General features: G+C 28.5%; 1 protein-coding gene and 1 pseudogene across 1 annotated transcript; both read right to left on the bottom strand.

Annotated features, from left to right (window-relative positions):
* Window positions 1-2,636: 2,636 nt before the first annotated feature.
* On the bottom strand, window positions 2,637-5,133 carry LOC108770563 (farnesyl pyrophosphate synthase-like; annotated as a pseudogene).
* A 970-nt stretch (window positions 5,134-6,103) lies between these two features.
* LOC108770562 (farnesyl pyrophosphate synthase-like) lies at window positions 6,104-8,310 on the bottom strand. Its single transcript, XM_018522200.1, has 7 exons — window positions 8,284-8,310; window positions 7,970-8,121; window positions 7,335-7,475; window positions 6,922-7,125; window positions 6,670-6,834; window positions 6,378-6,590; window positions 6,104-6,304 (listed from the first exon to the last, which is right to left on the bottom strand). The coding sequence occupies exons 2-7, from the start codon at window positions 8,105-8,107 to the stop codon at window positions 6,104-6,106; spliced, it is 1,062 nt and encodes a 353-aa protein (XP_018377702.1). The 5' UTR covers window positions 8,108-8,121; window positions 8,284-8,310.
* Window positions 8,311-22,527: the final 14,217 nt, after the last annotated feature.

Raw genomic sequence — 22,527 nt, 5'->3', positions numbered from 1 at the left:
ACAACGCAACAATTTTGTTAGAATAAAATTTCTAAATAATATTTGTTATAATATATATAGAAATTAGGAAAATGTAATTAAAAAAATTAATATTTTATAATTATTAAAAAAAAATATTTAATTTTTTATTTAAAATCGTCATACTAAATGTGTAATATTTCATGTTGCAATATACAGGGTGTCCCGCGAGACTTCTCCAACCCCTCAAAGGAAAGTAGATGGGATCGAAATAAACATAAAAGTCCTTTACCGTTTAGCAATATCCGTAATTATAATCGAGATATTAAAGTTTGCAATCGTACTAATAAGAGCGCACCAATAGAAAGAATAGAAACGGCCCGGCCGTTCGAGGTATACCCCGGCCCAATTTGTCGAACGATGGATGCGCCGGCAGGAGAGGCAAGAGGGGAACCGCACCGCACCAAAGGACTCACGCGATGGCCGCTACGCACATTCGCGATTACATTACATATATAATAACCCAGATAGCACATTATATTCTGAGAATGTTCTGAGAATATAATAAAAGGGTCACGTCTGATATTCGTATGATATTCCTATGTCCGCAGCAACATTGTTCGCAGTATATCCTCAGAATATCGAGATGAATTTCGAAAATTTTCCTTAAGAGTGTGTAAGAAATCTATTAAAAAGTGTGTAAGATATCTATTAAAAATAATATTCTGTTATTATTTTTAATAGACATTTCTTACACACTCTTAAGGAAAATTTTCGAAATTCATCTCGATATTCTGGGGATATACTGCGAACAATGTTGTTGCGGATATAGGAATATCGTACGAATATCGGACGTGACCCTTTTATTATATTCTCAGAATATTCTCAAAATATAATGTGCTATCTGGGAATAACACTGAAAAAATAGGACAAATACAAACCATAATCAACTTCGGTGAATAAAAATGTCGAAAGAAAGAAAGCGATGAAACCTATGGATATCTATGGAAAATCTAATTAATTTCTATCGTAATCTGTCGCTTCTCTAAATCGAAAAGAAAAAATTTTAAGAAAAAAGTATCCGAAAGAAATAATATTATTCTCCACTATTTTCTATCGTTTCCTGTTAGGAGAGTATGATTTCATCGGAATACGATAAAATATCAATAAAGACGTAATTTTTCATTGCAAGTTTTGTTGGAACCTTTCTTTCTTATGTATACTTAAAAAATCACTGAAAATTTGGTTACGATAGATTATGATAAGTCGCTTACGATAATTAATTATACCTCGAGAGCACAATGCTATGTCAAATATCGTTGATATGATTAAAAACAAAGAGCTTTTTTGGTAATTATGCGATAGCGAGCTTAGAATTTCTACTAAATACACTATTAACTATGGCAGATTTTCAGTGAATTACATGTGTAATGGAAGCAAATTTCAAGCAGGTACATTAAATATATTTAATGTGTTATCAATGAAAATGAAGTTACAAATAACTTTAATTTAACGTTTACTTATATTAAATTTTATACAAATCTACATAAAATTTAATAAAAAATGTACTAAACTTTGTAAAATTTTATGAAACGTACACTAAACTTCATGTACATGTACAAAAATATACTTTTCAGTTACAGATACATAAAATTTAATGTAGTCATAAAATTTAATTTAATTTACGTAACTTAAAAGTACATTAAATTTCATGACATTTTTAACAGTGTATGACAAATAATAAGTAACAATGACGATTTAGTCACGTCATGAATAAAATTTTAATGAGGTACAAGCCATCAAGTGAATGATGGAATGAAAATTTCTTATATATTTTTTATACCTTTTACATGAAGCGCTTTGTATTTTATTAAATTTTGTTAGTACCTCTAGAGGATAAGATGCAAAAGAAGACATAAAAATAGTGCTAAAGATAGATCCATTCTTTGCTTGGTTATATAAACCCGATACATTGAACAACAATACATATGTATGGTGTTTTTATAGTCAACAAAACAGTCTACAGTGTCTACACATTAGTAATTCATAAGGTTGGCATGTACATTTAAAAAAATTTTAATTTAAAAACAAAGTCGTTGCTGCTTTTATTATCTGAAAAAATACATTTTGTATGTTGTTTTTTATCCGAAAAATCAGTATAAACAGAACGAAGAACATTTAATATTATTGCATAATTTAAATATTAGAATTTATCGTTAAAATGCACGTTTATTTGTTTAGAAATGAAAAAGAAAATATACATTAGAGTGTTACCTGCTACCATGTGTATGAAACATTTACATGCATTGTAATTAATTATATAAAGAATTCTTATAAATATCGTTGACATTGTAATTCTTTATAATTAAAATTAATGTTTCCATCCATAAAATTTTTTATAAAAAAATTACATTATAAATAATTTTAGAAGTGATATTATTAAATGTTTTAAAATTTTTTTTTGATTTTCTGAAGTGAAATATTTTTTTGAACATAAATCTTTATAAGAGATATTTTGATATTTTTCACAAAAAAATTATATTTTAGTAGTCTTGAACATCGGCAGAATACCTCTCGTTCCATCTTATTTTGAATTTTAAATTTAACGATAAAATATCAATGCATAATAAATATTAATTAATATCAGTTTCTTTCTTCATTATACAGAGACGATTATTTTATGACATTCTGTAAAAAAGCTTCCATAAAGTCAAGAAAAGGCCACGTGGAAGCCGCGTGATATCTTTTGTATATGTTATACATTTAGTAGATTGTATGTTTCTTCTTCATATATAGAATAAGTGTAAGGCAAATTAAGATAAGTAAAAAGTTGTTTCACGCATCTTATTTTCTCCGGATTGGGAGAATCGTGACATTCCTGCGTAATAAGAAACAGAATTAGTACAACAGCATTTCACAAAGCACCTTTAAATCAATGATACTCACTTCTAAAATTTTACGTTACTCCGCAGTGGTACGTTGAGAGCTACAACAATCAGCCATGTACATTTTCCCTCTTATATATCAGTACAATCTTTGCCATGGACATCGGATTTCCCATAGCAAGTTAAATAATCATTTTGGACTTGTAAGAAATATCCCATTTCAAACAAGATGGTTTTTGCTTGCCTGAACACCTCTGGATCTTTTATTCCAGCCTAGATCAAGTAACGTAATGCAATATTATCATCCAATCATTATCAGCGAATCAGTTTTTTCGTGTTAAGAAAACTAATATATACTTACTAACTGCATAGCTGTGGTTATTGGAAATAAAAGAATATTGCGACGTTTTGTATACTGACAAATGGAATTATATCGATTCATTGTAAATAGATCTAGATTGGGTTTCTTGCCAAAATTGGTAGAGAGCAAATCTAAACTTTGGCCTATAATTGTCTTGAACGTGATATGTTAAAATACTTTCATGTATAATTATTCAATTAGAAAGAAAAAAAGTATAGTGTATACATAATGTGCGATTGGCAAGAACATATTTTTACTCACATCGTAGAACATGTCTAGTAGATTAACGTAACAATCTTTCCTTTTGAAGTGTTTTTTAATTAGATAAAACATAGCACACTTTAACATTAAACCATCATTAATTGCCGCTTGGCCTATATCATTGTATCGATACCAACATGGTTTGCCTTGGCGAATTAACGAACTGCATATCGTCGATTACGAGTCCAAAAGCTTGTAACTGTATAATAATAAATGTCTTAATATTATAAATCGTAATCGCAACATTTAATATTCTTAATGAAGATCGCTCATTATATGTACAGTACACTGCCTTTAATTTGAAGGTAATATAAATAAAAATTTTAACTATAGCTCTTGCATATTTGTTCGAATTAAAATTCATGAAACGTATCGATATCACAAAGAAAAGAAGAATAGAATTATCAATTCCAGACACCATGCTAGAATTCGTGCAAGATGAAAGTTTTCTTCTGTAAGTTGATCACTTGGCGCTAGTAATTTGTAGGCATAAATTAACGTAAAAGAGCGAGTTTTTTTTCCTCCTAGAACAGTATACTGTAATACCTGCATAAAGAAACATCAATCTATAATATATATTTTTTAAATCCGAGATTTATTGTTTCATATACCTACTTACAGGCTTTTTGAATTATTGGAAATACTCAAGGTTTTTTTTTATTTTCTACAAAATCTAAAATTAGTTCTATTTATTTAGCTTTTTTTTTTAAGTTTAGTTTAGATGGTTGTTTATTAAATTTTGATGATGGTTTATTTTTACTTTATACACTATTCGAGACAGAAAAAAAAGAAAGAGAAAAATTTTAATAAAATTTTATATTTACAATTATAAAATTTGATATTGCACTATTTTGCATTACTTCTACATATAATTATCCTAAAGGAATTTATCCTAAAATGAATCAATCAATCCATTAAATGAATTTTGACATATTACACACACACACACACACATCCTACGTTAGCTATGATATTTATAACATTTTTTGTTGGTAAATATTAATAATAACGAATGCAGCTCTGATGATCTTGACCTTGACATATGTTGTCAAGGTCATGACCCTGAGTAACCCCCAACAGGTTTCAGCCGTCGCTCATCCTACGTTAAAAAGTTATTAACCAAAAAATCAAGTATATAATACAAGAAAATGTTCACCTATGCACAGGCAACTTCGAATGACCTCCGAATGACCTTGGCCTTGACTTTGACCCTGAAGAAGATCAAGGTCATTGAATGTAATCTTACGTCGTGCGCCCCTTTAGCATGCTTTAAATACACAAAATCACTAATTTACACAAATAAATTGACTACTTTACAAACAAATTCACTGCTTTACAAACAAATGCACTACTTTACAAATTTATTGCGAAGGACGATCGACGGCTGAAACCTGTTGGAGTTTACTCAGGGACATGACCTTGACAACATATGTCAAGGTCAAAGTCATCGGAGCTGTTTCCGTTATTAATATTTACCTTTTTATTTGACCATAATAATTATATACTATTTTAATCAATGATGACCTACTTCTTTCACCCATTTGGTGCAACATCTGGAAAGTTAGAATTCGCAATCTCTTCCGTGACATCACGAACAATGTCCGACTACATTGCCATCATCTGTTGACTTTCCTTCTCGCTGAAGGTTATCGATATCGTTTAATCCATTATAATAAAACGTTCTAAAGTTTTAACAAATGTTAAGAAGAACGACAAATAATACAATTCCGTTACGTCATGAATAAAATTGTGATAAATCACAATTAAAAGAAAAATGATGAAATAGAAATTTCTTTCGACAAATTTAGATTTTTTATGTATTTTGTATTAAGCACTTTATATCTTACTAAACTTCGTTAGATACTCCAAAGTAAAGTGAAATGGAAGATACGAGAAGAGAAATCTATTCTTTGCTTAAACATATATATCCTTGAATAGCAATATATGTATATGTTCTTTTTATGATCAACAAAGTGATTATTCACATATCGTTAGTATGACTGTCATGTAAATGCCAAAAGATATTTTTAAAGAATAAATTACCATATTTTGGGTACTAGGTTTTTTTATTTAAAATAGTCAGTATAAACAGAATGTAACATATGCAGTGTATTACACAATTTTAATACTAGATTATTAAAATATATTAATTATTAAAATATATTTGTTTATACAGAAATAAAGAAAAAAATATACACAAAAAAGCCTTACTTGCATGCTACCATGCATATGTGTTATTTGCATATATATTACGTTTAGTTATATAAAAGATTTTTATAAATAATGTTTATATATTTTAATTTGTTCTTATAATCCAAGTAAAATTAGTATCTTCATTCATAAAATTTTAATAAAAGAAAACCATTATGAACGAGTGAAGAAAGAATATATATATCAAATGCTTAAAAATTTTTTTTATTAACTTTTTTGAAGTGAAATATTTTCCTGTACATAAAACTTTATAAAAGATGTTATAATATTTTTTTTATAAAAAGAAATAATATTTTAATTCTTTCGAATATTAGTAGAATTTCTTATTTTATTTTATTTTATACTTTAATGATAAAATATTAATGCATAAAGTATTAATATTTTAATACACGATAAAATATTAATTTCTTCAATATACACAATTATTTTATGACATTCTGTGATAAATCTTACTTAATAAATTCAAGAAAAGATTATGTGGAAGCCCGCACGATATTTCTTGTATATGTACATTTAGTAGATTGTATGTTTCTTCTTCATATATAGAATAAGTGTTAGGCAAATCAAGATCAGTGAAAAGTTGTTTCACGCGTCTTACTTTTTCCGGATCGGGAGAGCCATAACATTCCTGCGTAATAAGAAGAAGAATTAATGCAACAGCATTTCACGAAACAACGCACATTTAAATCAACGATACTCACTTCTAAAATTTTACGCTGCTCCGCAGTGGTACGTTGAAGAGCTACAACAATCAGCCACGTACATTTTCCCTCTTGTATATCAGTACAATCCTTGCCATGGACATCGGATTTCCCATAGCAACCTAAATAATCATCTTGGACTTGGTAGAGATGTCCCATTTCAGACAAGATGGTTTTTGCTTGCCTGAACATCTCTGGATCTTTTATTCCAGCCTAGATCAAGTAACGTAATGCAATATTATCATCAAAGCGAATCAGTTTTTTCGTATTAAGAAAACTAATATACACTTACCAACTGCATAGCTGCGGTTATTGGGAAAATAAAAGCAAATTCCGATGCTTTGTACTGACAAATGGAATTATATCGATTCATTGTAAATAGATCTAGATTGGGTTTCTTGCCAAAATTGGTAGAGAGCAAATCTAAACTTTGGCCTATAATTGTCTTGAACGTGATCTGTTAAAATACTTTCATATATAATTATTCAATTAGAAAAAAAAAGTATACATAATGTGCGATTGGCAAGAACATATTTTTACTCACATCGTGCAACATGTCTAGTAGATTAACGTAACAGTCTTTCCCTTTGAAGTATTTTTTAATTAGATAAAATACAGCAAACTCTAACAATAAACTATCATTAATTGCCGCTTGGCCTATATCATTGTATCGATACCAACATGGTTTGCCTCGGCGAAGTAACGACTGGTCCTGTATATCGTCGATTATGAGTGCAACAGCTTGCAACTGTATAATAATAAATGTCTTAATATTATAAATCGTAATCGCAATATTTAATATTTTTAATGAAGATCCCTCATTATATATACAATACACTGCCTTTAATTTGTAGGTAATATAAATAAAATTTTAACTATAGCTTGCATTAGATTTTTTATTCGAATTAAAATTCATGAAACATATCGATGTTACAAACAAAAGAAGAACAGAGTTACCAATTCCAGACACCATCCTAGAATTCGTGCAAGACGAATGTTTTCTTCTGTAAGTTGATCACTTGGCGCTAGTAATTTATAGGCATAAATTAACATAAAAGCGCGAATTTTTTTTCCTCCTGGAACATTGTACTGTAATACCTGCATAAAGAAACATCAATCTATATATTGTTTAAATCCGAGATTTTTTGTTTCATGTACCTACTTATAGGCTTTTTGAATTATTGGAATATTCAAGGTTTTTTTTTATTTTCTGCAAAATCCAAAACTAGCTCTATTTATTAAGCTTCTTTTTAAGTTTAGTTTAGATTGTTGTTTATTAAATTTTGATAATGATTTATTTTTACTTTATACACTATTCGAGACAGAAAAAAAGAAAGAAAGAGAGAGAAATTTTAATAAAATTTTATATTTACACGATTATGAAATTTGATATTGCATTGTTTTGCATTACTTCTACGTATAATTATCCTAAAAGAATTTATCCTAAGATGAATTGATCAATCCATTAAATAAATTTTTACATGTACACACACACACACACACACACACACATCCCACATTGGTTATAATATTTATAATATTTTTTGTTTGAACGTAATATTTATATATTATTTTAATCAATGATGACCTACTTTTTCCGTCCATTTAGCAACATATGGAAAGTTAGAATTCTCAATCTCTTCCATGATATCACGAACAATGTCCGGCCACATTGCCATCATCTGTTGACTTTCCTCCTCGCTGAAGGTTATCCATATCGTTTGATCCATTATAATAAAACGTTCTAAAGTTTTAACAAATGTTAAGAAAAACGACAAATAACACAATTCTGTTCATCATAAATAAAATTGTGATAAATCACAATTAAAAAAAATGATGAAATAGAAATTTCTTTCGACAAATTTAGATTTTTTATGTATTTTGTATTAAGCACTTTATATCTTACTAAACTTCGTTAGATACTCCAAAGTATAAAGTGAAATGGAAGATACGAGAATAGAACTAAAGAGAAATCTATTCTTTGCTTAGACATATATATCCTCGAATAGCAATATATGTATATGTTCTTTTCATGATCAACAAAGTGATTATTCACATATCGTTATGTAAATTATGTATGATTGTCATATAAGTGTGCTAAAAGATATTTTTAAAGAATAAATTATCATATTTTGTACCAGGTTTTATTATTTAAAAAAATCAGTATAAAAACAGAATGTAGCATATGCAGTTTATTACACAATTTTAATACTAGATTATTAAAATATATTAATTAGTAAAATATATTTGTTTATTCAGAAATAAAGAAAAAAATATACACAAAATCTTACTTGCATGCTGCCATGTATATGTGTTATTTACATATATATTATGTTTAGTTATATAAAAGATTTTTATAAATAATGTTTATATGTTGTAATTTGTTCTTATAATCCAAGTAAAATTAGTATCTTCATTCATAACATTTTAATGAAAGAAACCCATTATAAATAAGTGAAGAAATAATATCAAATGTTTAAAAATTTTTTTATTAACTTTTTTTAAGTGAAATATTTTCTTGTATATACAACTTTATAAAACATGTTCTGATATTTTCTTTATAAAAAGAAATAATATTATATTTTTTACTTAATAAAACTTTTTAAAAACAATGCATGACTTATTGGCGGATTAGGGACTTTATTATCAGAAGCGAGTTACATATACGTAAAATTGAGACTTATATTCCTTGTAACATATTTCGAAATTACATTGTCTATGTGCTAATATCCTTTCCTAAGTAGAATGAATTATACTATAACATTAATTTTATTAAAATGTTTAAAATTTTATTAAATCGTAATTAATTTTAATTGTCATTGATATCTATTGACACGTACTATTGACAAGTCAGGATGCGAACGACTGTCTTAGCAATTTTTATTTTAAATTATGATTATAAACAAGACGGGCGTATGCTGCTGCTGGAGATCTTTCTCATTTTCGAAATTCTATTTTTACAATTTTTTACTTGTTATGAAGTAAAAATCCCTTTTCAGTTTCCGCGCCTCTCATTATGCTATCTATTGCATTTCGTTCTCTCATTAATGTGTTGTTATACTTAATACACTTCAAATGTCATTTGTACTTTGTGTAATACGTATATTATAATTGTGAGAAATTATTCCACACAACATTGTCTTAAAGGATATTGAAAAGACGTCTACATCATAAGGAAGCTTTCAAGATGCCGTTCGGAGAACTATATTTTATGGGAGTTTTCAAATAGAGATATTTGAAATATATTATTTTGATTTCACTTCTTTTTTTATGGCATTATCTTTGGTATCTTTTTTCTGCAAAAATATACTTTACGCCTTTTTTTACATTTCTTTGATGTCTTTTCCGATAGATTCTACATTTATTTTTATAAATGTATTTATATAATTACACATCACAAATTTTATGCCAGATTTTGTTATATAATTTCATAAATGTTTTTTTATATTGAGAAAAAGTATTCAATTTTAATAAATATTTGTTTGAATAGTACTAACTTACAGTAAATAAATTTTTATTAAATAAAAAAATTATAATTAAATCAAATAAATGGTTTTTATATCAAATAAATATATGTTTACATTTAATAAATATTCTGCTAGTACTATTCAAACAACATTAATTAAAATTTTATATATTTTTCTCTCACAATCAGTGATACAAGCGTTTGTTGCCTGCGACCATTTAATGATCTGTCGGCTGCTAACAATAAATGTAAAAATATTCTATCTATTTTTATATCTTCCGTTATGTTATAAGAATAATATTTCTCTGATGTTATAAAGAATTTCTTTTAAATGTGTTGTTATTTTTTATATTCAGGATTGAAACGCATTAATTGCAGTACTATTACTGTTACAGTTACTTTTTTGTAAATGATGAAATTATATAAATTATCAATTTTTTGTGTAAATAAATTTAGCGATAAGATTCCATAATTCAAAACAACAAATAATAGATAAAGATAAAAGATATAAGGATATAAACTTTCTCTTATTGAAGATGGCTAAACAGTTTAATCAAAATGTTTGATTTTGTATTGTAATGTCATCTTACAGCTATTAAATAATTTTTTTTAAATAAATAATTTAAATATTTTGTATCATGTTAATTTCCATTAGCTTAATTTATTAGTTGTTATTTCTTTAATAATAAAAAAAAATGACTTTTGAGTGATGTTTCTTTTAGTAACGGTAATTTTAACGCAATTACATTTTCTGCGTAACAACGAATATAATCGTTATTTTTATCGTTTGTACACAAAAGATACATGTACATAGAATGTGTATGAGAGTTTTAAAAGAAGAAAGCGTTATGTTTTTTTGATAATTTTGGTCATGTTGGGATTAATCATATATCTCGTTTAAAACTCAATTGGAGACATAGACAAATAGACTTTTTTTCTACATAAAAAAAGATCATTGAAATTCGATGAAAATGGAATGAAAACTAATCGGTATCATTACGTTTTAAATATTACTTACTCTTCGATCCCAATAACGATAACATTAATCAATTACCTACTCTTCGATCCCAATAACGTAACGAATAACGGTAACAAGTTGCTTTTAAAAAGTAACGTTTATAATTATAAATGTTTTAAACATTATGAGAAAAAGTACATAAAATTGAACATATATTTTTAAAAATTTGAATTTGATTATCCAAAACTAAAAAACTGAAATCTCTGCACTGAAAAAAAATATAGTCAATAATAATATTAAAAATATAGTTAATAAATATTTAGTTGAATACTGCCAACTAAATATTTATTAAATATAAAGATATATTTATTTAATACAAGAAATGTTAATTTGATTTAACAATCTTTTTTTTACTGAACAAATATTTATTTACTGTAAGTAAACGTTTAGTTAGCAGTATTGAACTAAATATTTATTAAAAGATTGAGTATATTTTTTTTTCTCAGTGTACTTAGAAAGTTCGACACGTTCAAAACGGAAATCGCGAGATAGACACAACAAGCTTAAAAGCGATAAAGTCGATTAATATCGCACAAAATCTTGATAAAAAATTGATGTCATTTGTTATATGCATGTCACTCACATTCCTCGATGCCTGGCTCGCGATGAGGCGAATTCTTTGTTAGGACAGCGTCGATAATACGGTAAATATCAGCGATCAGTGTGTCCGAATTTGATCGAAGGAGCAGAAGCTCATCAGCCATTTTGCTTTGTGACTCGAGAGGAAAAAGATCCAGCCTTCCTTCCTAACCATTGAGAATATTTCGATTTACGTTTCTTACCGTCTCGTAAATTCGCCGCTCACCATAGAATTCGGCCATCAAATTTGCGACTGAAAGCCAAGCGTGGAGTACGGAAAACATAAATAAAAAGATCTATTTTTTAATATATATAAATATAAGTAAATATATTTATATACACATATTATTAAATATAAAAATAAATATACGATAATTGTAAATAGTTAAATATATAATAATCCGCTTAGATCACAAAACAACACATACCTCAACGTCTTTGGTTGTGTTATATACATATAATATATAATATTTAAAAAACGCATCAATAAAAATGATTCATAAGAGGTTACCTGAAGACAAATATTGCTAACTTTAATAACAAACAAATTATTAATAATAAAATTGTAAAAATTCATACAAAAAATATTATTGGCACTAAAACCCATCTTGGCAGAATAGGCGTTTTAACTGATTTACCAAATAAATCGACACGCAATACATAGAAGTCACAATCGATATAAATACTCGATAAGTTAATAAAAACAAACTAATACGTTAAACACGGGGAAATATTAGGTGTTAAACTTAATTCCTGTCGTTTTTCGTCTCCAAAATTGATTTGTTTCAAAGGGAAATACCTTAATCAAAGTATTATTAATAAAGTATTATTAATTAGTAATAAAGTAGAAAATGGAGGAAATTACTTTGATTAAGATATTCATTCATCTTTCCTTCGAAACAAATCAATTTTGGAGACGAAAAACGGCAGGAATTAAGTTTAACACCTAATATAAATATGGACAGAAGGTAGAGTAATAAGAAAGAACGAGCGCTACGCTCATGAAATTGATTTAGTAGGATACAGACCTGTCTTCGATACTCACCTGGAAAGGCTAACACAATAGATTTCAAATGGATTTGTCTTCTGTAGATCCGTATTCTTACGCAAATCCAGGTATTTTAATTACATAGATATGAGAATATAATACTAAGCATTTGAAGTACACTCTTCTTATCTTTGCTTGAAAAAAAAATAAAATGTGGGATATCTGATAACAGATGATTTTATTAATAGGTATGTTCAAAAGATAAAAACTGTCAATCGTATCTCGGACCTATCTTTTTCAATTATTTGATTGCATCATGACTCGCAGTACTGTGCGCACCTCCTTAAATGTATAAAATACAAATTATATATTGCATTTTTAATATTCATACTGCAAAGCAAAGGTGGGACATACGAAAGGTGTACACAATATAACGTTTTGAATTACAATATATTATGTTTCTTATGTACTTATGTTTATTACATATATATCCACAATATTTGAATATTTTTCAATTTCTGTGATCATTTAATTATTAGGTATTGCTAAAGTAGTTTATACCCATTTAGACTTACTCGTCGACTTTGATGAAACAGTCCTTCGAATTTGTGAAAATCGGTAAATATTATTGATTTGTCTATTTTTTAATTAATTTGAAATTATACAGCATAACGCATACGTATTTCATAGGCTTCTTTGCTGCGTTCGTATATAAAAAGTAAATGGTTGGAAATGGTTCAACCCGCTTTAGAATTCGCTTGCGAATATTGGTCACCAACGTTTGCGTGTCCAATATTTCGTGAATTATACGAATTGGAAGAGACGCGTCACCTGACGATCTCAGGGTTTGTAGCCATTGTGGAGAAAAAGTGCAACAATATGCTCCTTCAAACTATGGAGAAAGTGGCACATCCATTCTTAAAATTAATTTAAAGGATATATATGTATTAAGTGAAAAAAGTACTCTGCATGTGAAAAAGAGACGATGATGTTTGAAATAAAAAAAGAATCGAAATAAGTCTAAATGCGGGTACGAAATCGTTATATTATATATTAACCATAAGTGTAATATACATTAAGTAATACTAAAACTAATTTTTTGTGTATAGCTTATGTTATATTTTATTAGGTAACTGTCCGGTAGAAAGTTCCATTGTATATAATTATACGTGTATCAATACATGTGTGTGTATGTTTTTTCTCTTATAATCTCTCCATATAAGAGAAAAATAATCGAGAAATAAAAATTAGAACATTATTAATACTTATTTATAGCATAAGAAAAATTGCGATTATATTATTACATGGTTAATTATAATACAATCAATATTTGATATAGTTACATATACAATAACATAAATTATTGTATATAATTATATTCTATATATTGTACATAATTACATATATATGGACAATTTTTCTCATTTTTTGCAACTTCGCTTTTTATTTAAAAAATATCAAATTATATATTAACAGACTCACAATCTTAAAAATGAAAATAAATAATAAATTCAAGGCTAATGAGAGTCAAGGCCGATGAAGGTGCCAGAGATTAAATTCTAATCCAAAAATTCTAATTTCCATAATGAGTAATCTTTATTAAACGTTTCGGCTCTCTTTGGAGCCATCCTCAGTAATGATACATCTCTTAAATCGTTATCATTGACCCTTCCGTCAAAAGTGAATCACTATCAGGTTCCCAATTGCAGTGGAATCTGATTTGCAATATTACAAATTAACAACTAGTTAATATTAATAAAACTAAATCAAGTAACTCACCTCAAACGGGAAGCTCGATATTTAAATGAAGCTTTGGAAGTTTCCATTAACAACTAACATCAAATTACTTTTTAATATTTAAACAATTTTCAACTTATTATCCATATTAAAAGTGATTAAAATTTCAACTGTATCTCATTGTCAGATAGTCAGAAGCGTCTAACGGACTAATTTCAATTGAAAGATAGACACCCCGCAAAACAAAACAGTTACATGTTCCATTGAAAATACAATTTGCAAGATATAAACATAAAATATATTGAAAGAGTACATAAAATATAAGAAAGAGTAGAGTGTATACAAATGAAAGAAGTGTATACAAAATAATTTTAAAGAAGCGAATTAATTGATTAACTTGTTTAACACTGTGGCATACGCATGATGTAATCCATCAATGTCCGATCGTAAACTCGACCATTCTTTTGCATGTGTATATGCGCTTTTTCAGAAATTAGTCATTTATTTAAAGATCTCTCATTACCCGGTATTTGAACATTCTCTCAGTCAAAATCGTGATTTAATTCAATTCTACGATTTGTAATCACAGATTGTAGATATTAGTATTCTATTTGATATGATTGCAATGTTCCGCAATTCTAGTACTCAATTTCCTACTTTTTTTGTCCCACATAAGAAGCGTCACAGTCTTTGCATGTTATTTTATATATCATATTTTTGTTCTGATTTTTTGAGAATATTCTTCTGGATTTGATAAACCTGTTAAACTTGTTGTATAAAATGCTGGTTTTAATTTTTCTTTTATACATATCGTTGAAAATTTCTCAGCCGTCGTTTATGCGTAAAGAATAAAAAACCAAGGAGTCCTCTCAACCTTTACCGAATTATTAACAATCAAAGAATTTTGTTCTACAGGAACATGTCTAGAGAGTAAAAATATTTTTCTTGTAGAAATAATGTCGAAAATGAACTCTATTGGGTAGTCATTTCTTAAAAGAGTATCAATTACAAGCTTAATGATTTTCTGATGGAATTTTGGTTCCGATAGTAATACAGCTCTTATCAGTCATTTTCATAATTATCCCTTTCAATATTAAGCTTCCCGTTTGAGGTGAGTTACTTGATTTAGTTTTATTAATATTGCCTAGTTGTTAATTCGTAATATTGATTGAATATTTCAGGATTCGAATGAGTACTTTCTTTCATTTTTTATTCATTTATTCGAATATTAAATGTATTCACCAGACACACTAATAAACAATAATATATTTCGATTCCTTTAAGTACTAAAAAATGATTAAAAGAAAAATTATATTGCAAATCAGATTCCATTTCAGTTGCAAAGCTGGTAGTGACTCATTTTTGACGGAAAGATCAATGATAATGAATTTAAAAGATGTATTATTACTGAGGATGGCTCCAAAGAAAATCGAAACGTTTAATAAAGAAGATTACTTATTATGGAAATTAATCTTTAGATTGGAATTTAATCTCTGGCACCTTCACATCGTCCTTGACTCTCATTATAGCCTTAAATTTATTATTTATTTTTATTATTTAAAAAAACGATTCCAAATTTATACTACCCTGCTAGTTATTTATGTTTTTTTTTGTTATTCCTTCAGCGTGTATACATAAAAGGATATAGTGCACATACAAATGAGATTAAAGAGAAAAACATACAGGTAAGGACATATTTTATGTATCATTGCATACATATTTTATATGGAATATATATAAACTACTTTTCACAGATTATTTTAGTACTTGTTCTAATAAATAATACATCTAAGGTAACTGTTACTAAGATCGGACTGAATATTTCAGGATTCGAATGAGTATTTTCCTTCATTTTTTATTCATTTATTCGAATATTAGATGTATTCACCAGACACACTAATAAACAATAATATATTTCGATTTCTTTAAGTATTAAAAAATGATTAAAAGAAAAATTATTTTGCAATATATCTTATACTCTAGTTTAGCTTATTTTGAGATATGTATAAATAAATTATCCCATTGTAAACTATTCAACTTTTACTTTTTTTATTTATTCATTATTACGTTATTTTAGTATTCCAAACAGTACTCTAATACTCTTTAATCATTTTTATACATTTATAAGACAAAAATGGATGGGAAAGAGACGTACATATGCTAAACCATACAATTAAAAAATTCTAAAAAGTACAAAAATACATTATACATATACTAAAATACGTAAACTTAAAATGTACATCCACATGATTCTAAATTATTTCTCATGATGTGAAGAACAGATAGGAAATAAAAAAACTATGAAAATGAAGTATATACATGCATATTTATTTATATTTAAAAAAATATTTAAAAAGATAAGCAAGAATGTGTGTACATTTGACTTCTTAATTATTTTAAATAAGTTTATTTATTATATGAGTATCTTTATATACCGTTACATTGTTGCATATTATTATAAAAACAGTGAATTGTGTGCGTAGTAATTTAATTGAATAAAAACTATCGAGTAAGTTTGACTTGTCAAATCAGTCCTATATGTAATATATGAAAGTCACAGCCGATGTGTGAATACTCGATAATCTAATAAATAAACTAATAATATTAATAATAATGTTATTAAACATGAGGAAGAAGTAGCGTAGTAAAGAAGAAAGAAGAATTTAAAGCTGTATCTATTTAAAGCTTTGTATTTATGTAGAGCTAAAGCTTTATAGATTCAATTGAAGAAGAAGGATGTAATGTTCTAGAAACTGATTTAGTAGGATATAAAATTTCAAAAACTTTTCAGTATTTTGATGAAACTTTAAATATATAACATATAAAATTTCATCAAAATAAGTGATTTTCAAAATCTTTTTGAAAAAAAAACAAAATTTTTCGTCCAACTTTGACACTATCTATCTTTCAAACTGTGCCGTTTCAGACATACAATCATACGTATAAAGTTTTCTTTGAATTTGTATAAAAAATCACGAAAAGAACGGTTTTGCTGAAGTATTAAAAAATTTATTTAAATGATAATCTAAAAATAAATTTTATTAAACTATCTAAATGACTATATGTATCGAACGTTCAAACTGGTTTCTAGAATGTCAAAATTTTTACAGTATTGCTCATCATGCTTGAATTTCCAAAATAATCATTTTTATGGTCTAACAAAATTATGTTTTCAGATCTCTATATCTATCTAAATTTTTAGATATTTCAGCAATATCGTTCTTTCCGTGTAGAAATAGCGCATTCAAGGTTCACAAAGTACTTCGTAAAAATGGACAATATCGTATCAGACGTAGTATTGAACATTTTATATCCAATCCACAATAACCCGAATCACGCGATAATTTCCAATATTGAACGCGACTGGTCCATAAAAAGAAAACCTTTTCGTGCAATATCGCGATTGTTTTCTCCAATTCCGCAGAATAGTGCCAACTGAAAAACAGTATACTTATTTTAGAAGCTTGCGTTTTTAAATTATTAGCTTAATTTTATCAAACCTTACAATATCATCACGTTGTAACTTTGTTAACAGTAAGAAAAATTGAAACAGATTAAAGAATATCTCAAACAAAAGAAAAATAGTAAATTTAAAATGTCCTGCGTATCCGGTTACTCCGTTAAGATTATTTTATCTGTTAAGTAATATCGCCATTAAAAAATTGGAAACATTTTTCAGGTTGCTGCTAGCCAATTATTAATTTACTACTAAATGACCCTATCAATTTTTTAATGGAAAAGTTTTGGGAAAAATGTGCTGATTTCACCGATCATTGACGACATCGCGGTGTAATGCTCGAGAGCAAAACTGTGGCAATTAATTAATCAGGCAATTTAAATGCGCGTACTTTGCCGTGGCGCTGCCTCGACGCATACTTGTTGCATTCCCCATTGTATGTCAACGGCATTGTATCGTCGACTGGAAAATATTGATTTAATGCAGCTTCTACGTGGCCGAGTCGATGGACGTCATTAGCTGCCTTCACGCGACGAAAAATCGCCGCAATTCACAATCGCAAGATATTAATTCTGAAATCATTATACGCGCGAGCCTGTCACAAACAGAATAAGCAGGAATAAATTCGCTTTGCGTAAAACATAAAATCATTTATTTCTACATTTTCTATAAAAATGTATAAATGGTTACAGTTAAATTAAATATTATTATTTAGATTATTTTTATATCATTTTTACTACTCAAATATATAACAAAAGGCTCTATCTCACCGTAATTGTAAATATACAACAAGATAATTTTAATGTCACGTTTAGTTAATTGGAGATAAGTGTCGGTAATGACTGTTTATAGAAATTAAATGAGAGTTTATTATCATATGAATTATGAGATTATAATTTTAGTATTGCACGATTATTGTAAATGTATACGTGAGTAAATCATAGAGGATTAAACATAAATAATGAAATGATCTGATTAAATTATCTCTTTCTTTCGCTTCATCATATCAGTAATTTATGTAAATCTAAAACAATGCTCGTTAATAAGTGTCTATATTATCCTTTTCTATTTTCTATATATAAATAACGATCGCATTTACAAATTGCATTCATGAATTATTATTATATTTATTACTGTCTCTTTAATTCATAACCCAATTTCCACAAAATGTATTACACAATTAAAGCTCACAGATTGTTATTGATCATTCATTCTCCGCAAAACCAGTGAATTTGCATAACAGATTTATAGAGAAATAATATACGTGCCAGAATTGGCGCATATCACCTGGAAACGTATAGACTATCCTGGATCTGATCCTGCGTGCAATATCGTACCGTCAACTAATTAAAATTAAAATTTCACGCGCGTCGCGGCCGAGTTTTTGGCAGGTCATACGGACGAAATTGCGGTATGAAATTCTAATTTCAATTATTCAAAATTGCTCGTCACTCGCTGTTGGTTTCGCTAAAAGACGCCGTTGTGTCCCCTTTTGAATGCATCTGTAAAGGCTCTCTTAATATTCATATTAATTCGAAGCCAGCTAAAAAAATAAAGTTTTTATCAAAACACGAAAATAATTTAAAAAATGAAAAAACAGAAGAAATACTATAAATTAAAATGTTCTGCATGTAAAGTACAGAAGAAATATAGTACTATAATTGAAATATACTGCTCGAGTATAGAGTAATTAGGATGTCATCTAATTTTTGCCAATCTTTATGAGCTTTAATTTAAAAATAAATTTCTACCGGCAAGAAGAGATTAAAAGTTAATTATTTGAGAAAAAGGAATGACAAAATGGAGATGAAGGGATCCTTCCCCAATAACCTTGATCTTGACATATGTTGTCAAGATCATGATCCTAAGTGAAGATTTTAACCGTTGTTAACTCGTTAAAAAGTTATTAACAAAATTAGTTAGTAACAAAAATATATTACTTTTAAGTAGATTTCGCTTCGCGTGGAAAGACGCTCCTAAACAGGAGGTGGGGTGAACCTCACAACAAAAAATTACAAAATTAAAAAAATTAAATCCATTTGTAAAACTTATTTTGTTAATAACTTTTTAATGAGTAACGACCGACGGTCGTTAAAACTTCTTTAAGATCATTCAGGGTTATGAATTTGACAATATATATTAAGATCATTGGGGGAGGGTCCCCTCATCTTCATCTTCACCAAAAGAATTAATATTTAATATTCTTTTTAAATTAATTATAGAAAGATATGTTCCTCCAAATATAAATGAAATTCATTTTAACTTTATAGCGATTAGAAAGATAATTCTGTTTATTCTTTTATTTCGACGATACGACATATACCTTCTTCCAATTGACGATCAGGTTGACGTGCCAGACGAAGCTTCATTATTCATCTTCAACTCGTGGTTAATCTTAACCAATTCATTTCCCATCCGCGCGACATGACGGAAAAGAGCATTTTCGTGCGCAGGCCGACCGCGAATATAGCCCCGATGTAATTTTCGCGCTGGCCTCAATTTCAATCCGTCTATCGCGCGCGAATTTGGACGGCGAATAACGTCACTACGACGTCGTCAAAACGGATCATCGAGCGTGCAAATGAATTATTTCAAGGCGAACTCAACGCGAGGTAAGCTATGAATGATATTGAAACGTCTACTAAATCTCGTGCGGAAAATTTCACGCAATACGCGTGACCAATAATTCACTCTTACGGTCTACTATTAGCTTATAATTAATCATTATAATTATCAGTTTTATAAAAAAAAAATAATAATAATTAATAATCTTTATTGTTATAAACACTGATCAGATACAAAAAAAAAATTTTTTTTTAACTGAAATAAAATGCAAGAGACAAGTGCCATAATACGATTTATTTTTTATTTATTTGCTTTATAAAGGAATGCATAGGGATCAAGTTAATTGCTAAAGGAAGCAATAATAAAATTTAATAACTTCGATCAGATCTGCGTATAATGTACTATGCTTGTCATCATTAAAATCTTTTAATTATCTGTCAATTTAATTTGTGATATCATGCACTTCAGTTTTAGTTTAGGACTGTGTTTCAAAATCGACAAATAATCAGCGCGCAATTTGCATAAACTGGAAATTACCAAAATTTCATGCAAAAAAAGTATTATTAGGCATTAAGATCCGTTTTGATCGAACGTGGTTCTCTTTGCTTATTTTAAAATCTTTTAATTTTCATATTTTTAGATTGTTTATCATTTGCATCCCCACTTGGATATCGAACGATCGAAATTCTATTCATATAAACTTAACAAAATTGGTATATCGTGAGGGAACATCATAGACAGATCCCCCTCAAACCGCTTAAAAGCGCACGGGGAATATGAATAGTTTTTAAAGGAATAACCCGATATGCGTCTGTCTCTCATCGCTGTCAGACGCACGTTCGAACTCGAAGGAGCGCGTATCGTGACGGCCTTTGAAGTGGTGGCCGGGTAGGTGGCGGACCAGAGGGTGGAAGACGAAAGGACGCAAGGGATGCCCGATGTCTGCATTTCAATGGGGCGTCTCCTCTTAGGCGGGACTCCGAGGGATGCACGTGGAAACCGAGATGCACCTCCCGCTTTCTGCATACATATATGTACATGCATGTACGTGCGTCGATGCATTTGTACGCGACGCGTAAATACGCCATCGTGCGCTTGTAAACAGCATATTTTCTGACTCACTAGTGCAGACGTAACGCGAAGCGCATACTTAGAATTCAGTATAGCGCTTCTCGCTCGTTTCGTCCCGAACCTTGTATAGGTTACCCTTTCGATCTCCGATCGACTCGATGCATCCGTATGACACATCGAGTTACAATGCATCCGAATATTCAAACGTTTCTTTTGCGGGGGTATATTGCGTTTCTGAAATGATGAACGATACAGATCCAAATAAATGTTTGCTTGTCCTTTCAAAAAATAAATTTAAATGAGCAATTATTGTGATAACATTTGATAGAATATAACGCGAAGCGCGATTTAGGTAGAGCTATGCGTTGAAGACATAAAGAACTGCAGTTATAAAAGAAATGCAGTTTTTATAACCGAAAGTAATCATTAATAAAATTCTTGTAATAACTTGTCGTCATTAAATTTCAAAGCTGTTTTCAATAAAGAGAACTTAATTCTCGCTCTTTGCGCGGACGATATTAAAATTTTATATCATAAACAAACTGTTCTTGCACGAATATATTGCAAATAAATTATAGCGATATGTATATTGGACGTAAAATGGATGTAGATACATTTCGAGTATTATGCTGTAAAACTGTTACTTTTTTTATATATACATATTTAAATTAAATAATGTATATATAAAAAATAAAATCGTTAGTTTATATAATATTAAAAAAGAAATGTAAATGAGGAAAGGAATTGGAAAGTTATTTTTTAAAAGTAATAATTTTTTACTTTCCGTTACTTTTGTAATGTTGAAACAGGATAAATCCAAAAAAATTTTGCAACACTTTTTGTTTAAATATTAAAAACAATAAACAGCAGTGACACTAGGGTTGTGTTTCAAATTTACTGTAGCATTTAGTACTGAAAATGTTACAGTTTACTTTACATGCGCTATAGATTTTCAGTATAGGCAGTCAATTTTGGAATATAGCCTAGATCGATATCTCAAAACATAATTAAAAAAGAAAATGTTTTTTTGAACCGAGTTAGATCTTCATACATAATGATATTTCAAAATAAATTTATACATATCTCTCTCTCTCTCTAGTTCTATAAATCAGACGCAAATAAAATTTTCGTCTTGGAACACAAGCCAGCTGAGATGTATTTCTTATAATAAATTTTGTGGCACGTGGCATCACTTCCATCAAAGACTAATATTATAAATTACTAAGGCTAATATTACTAAGGCCTCGGTAGTCTAATGGCTCAGGACGC

Source organism: Trachymyrmex cornetzi, unplaced genomic scaffold (genome assembly GCF_001594075.2).
Source record: "Trachymyrmex cornetzi isolate Tcor2-1 unplaced genomic scaffold, Tcor1.1 scaffold129, whole genome shotgun sequence".
Taxonomy (NCBI): Eukaryota; Metazoa; Arthropoda; class Insecta; order Hymenoptera; family Formicidae; genus Trachymyrmex; species Trachymyrmex cornetzi.
The sequence above is the reverse complement of the archived record's forward strand: the minus strand, read 5'-3'. Positions and strand labels throughout refer to the sequence as shown.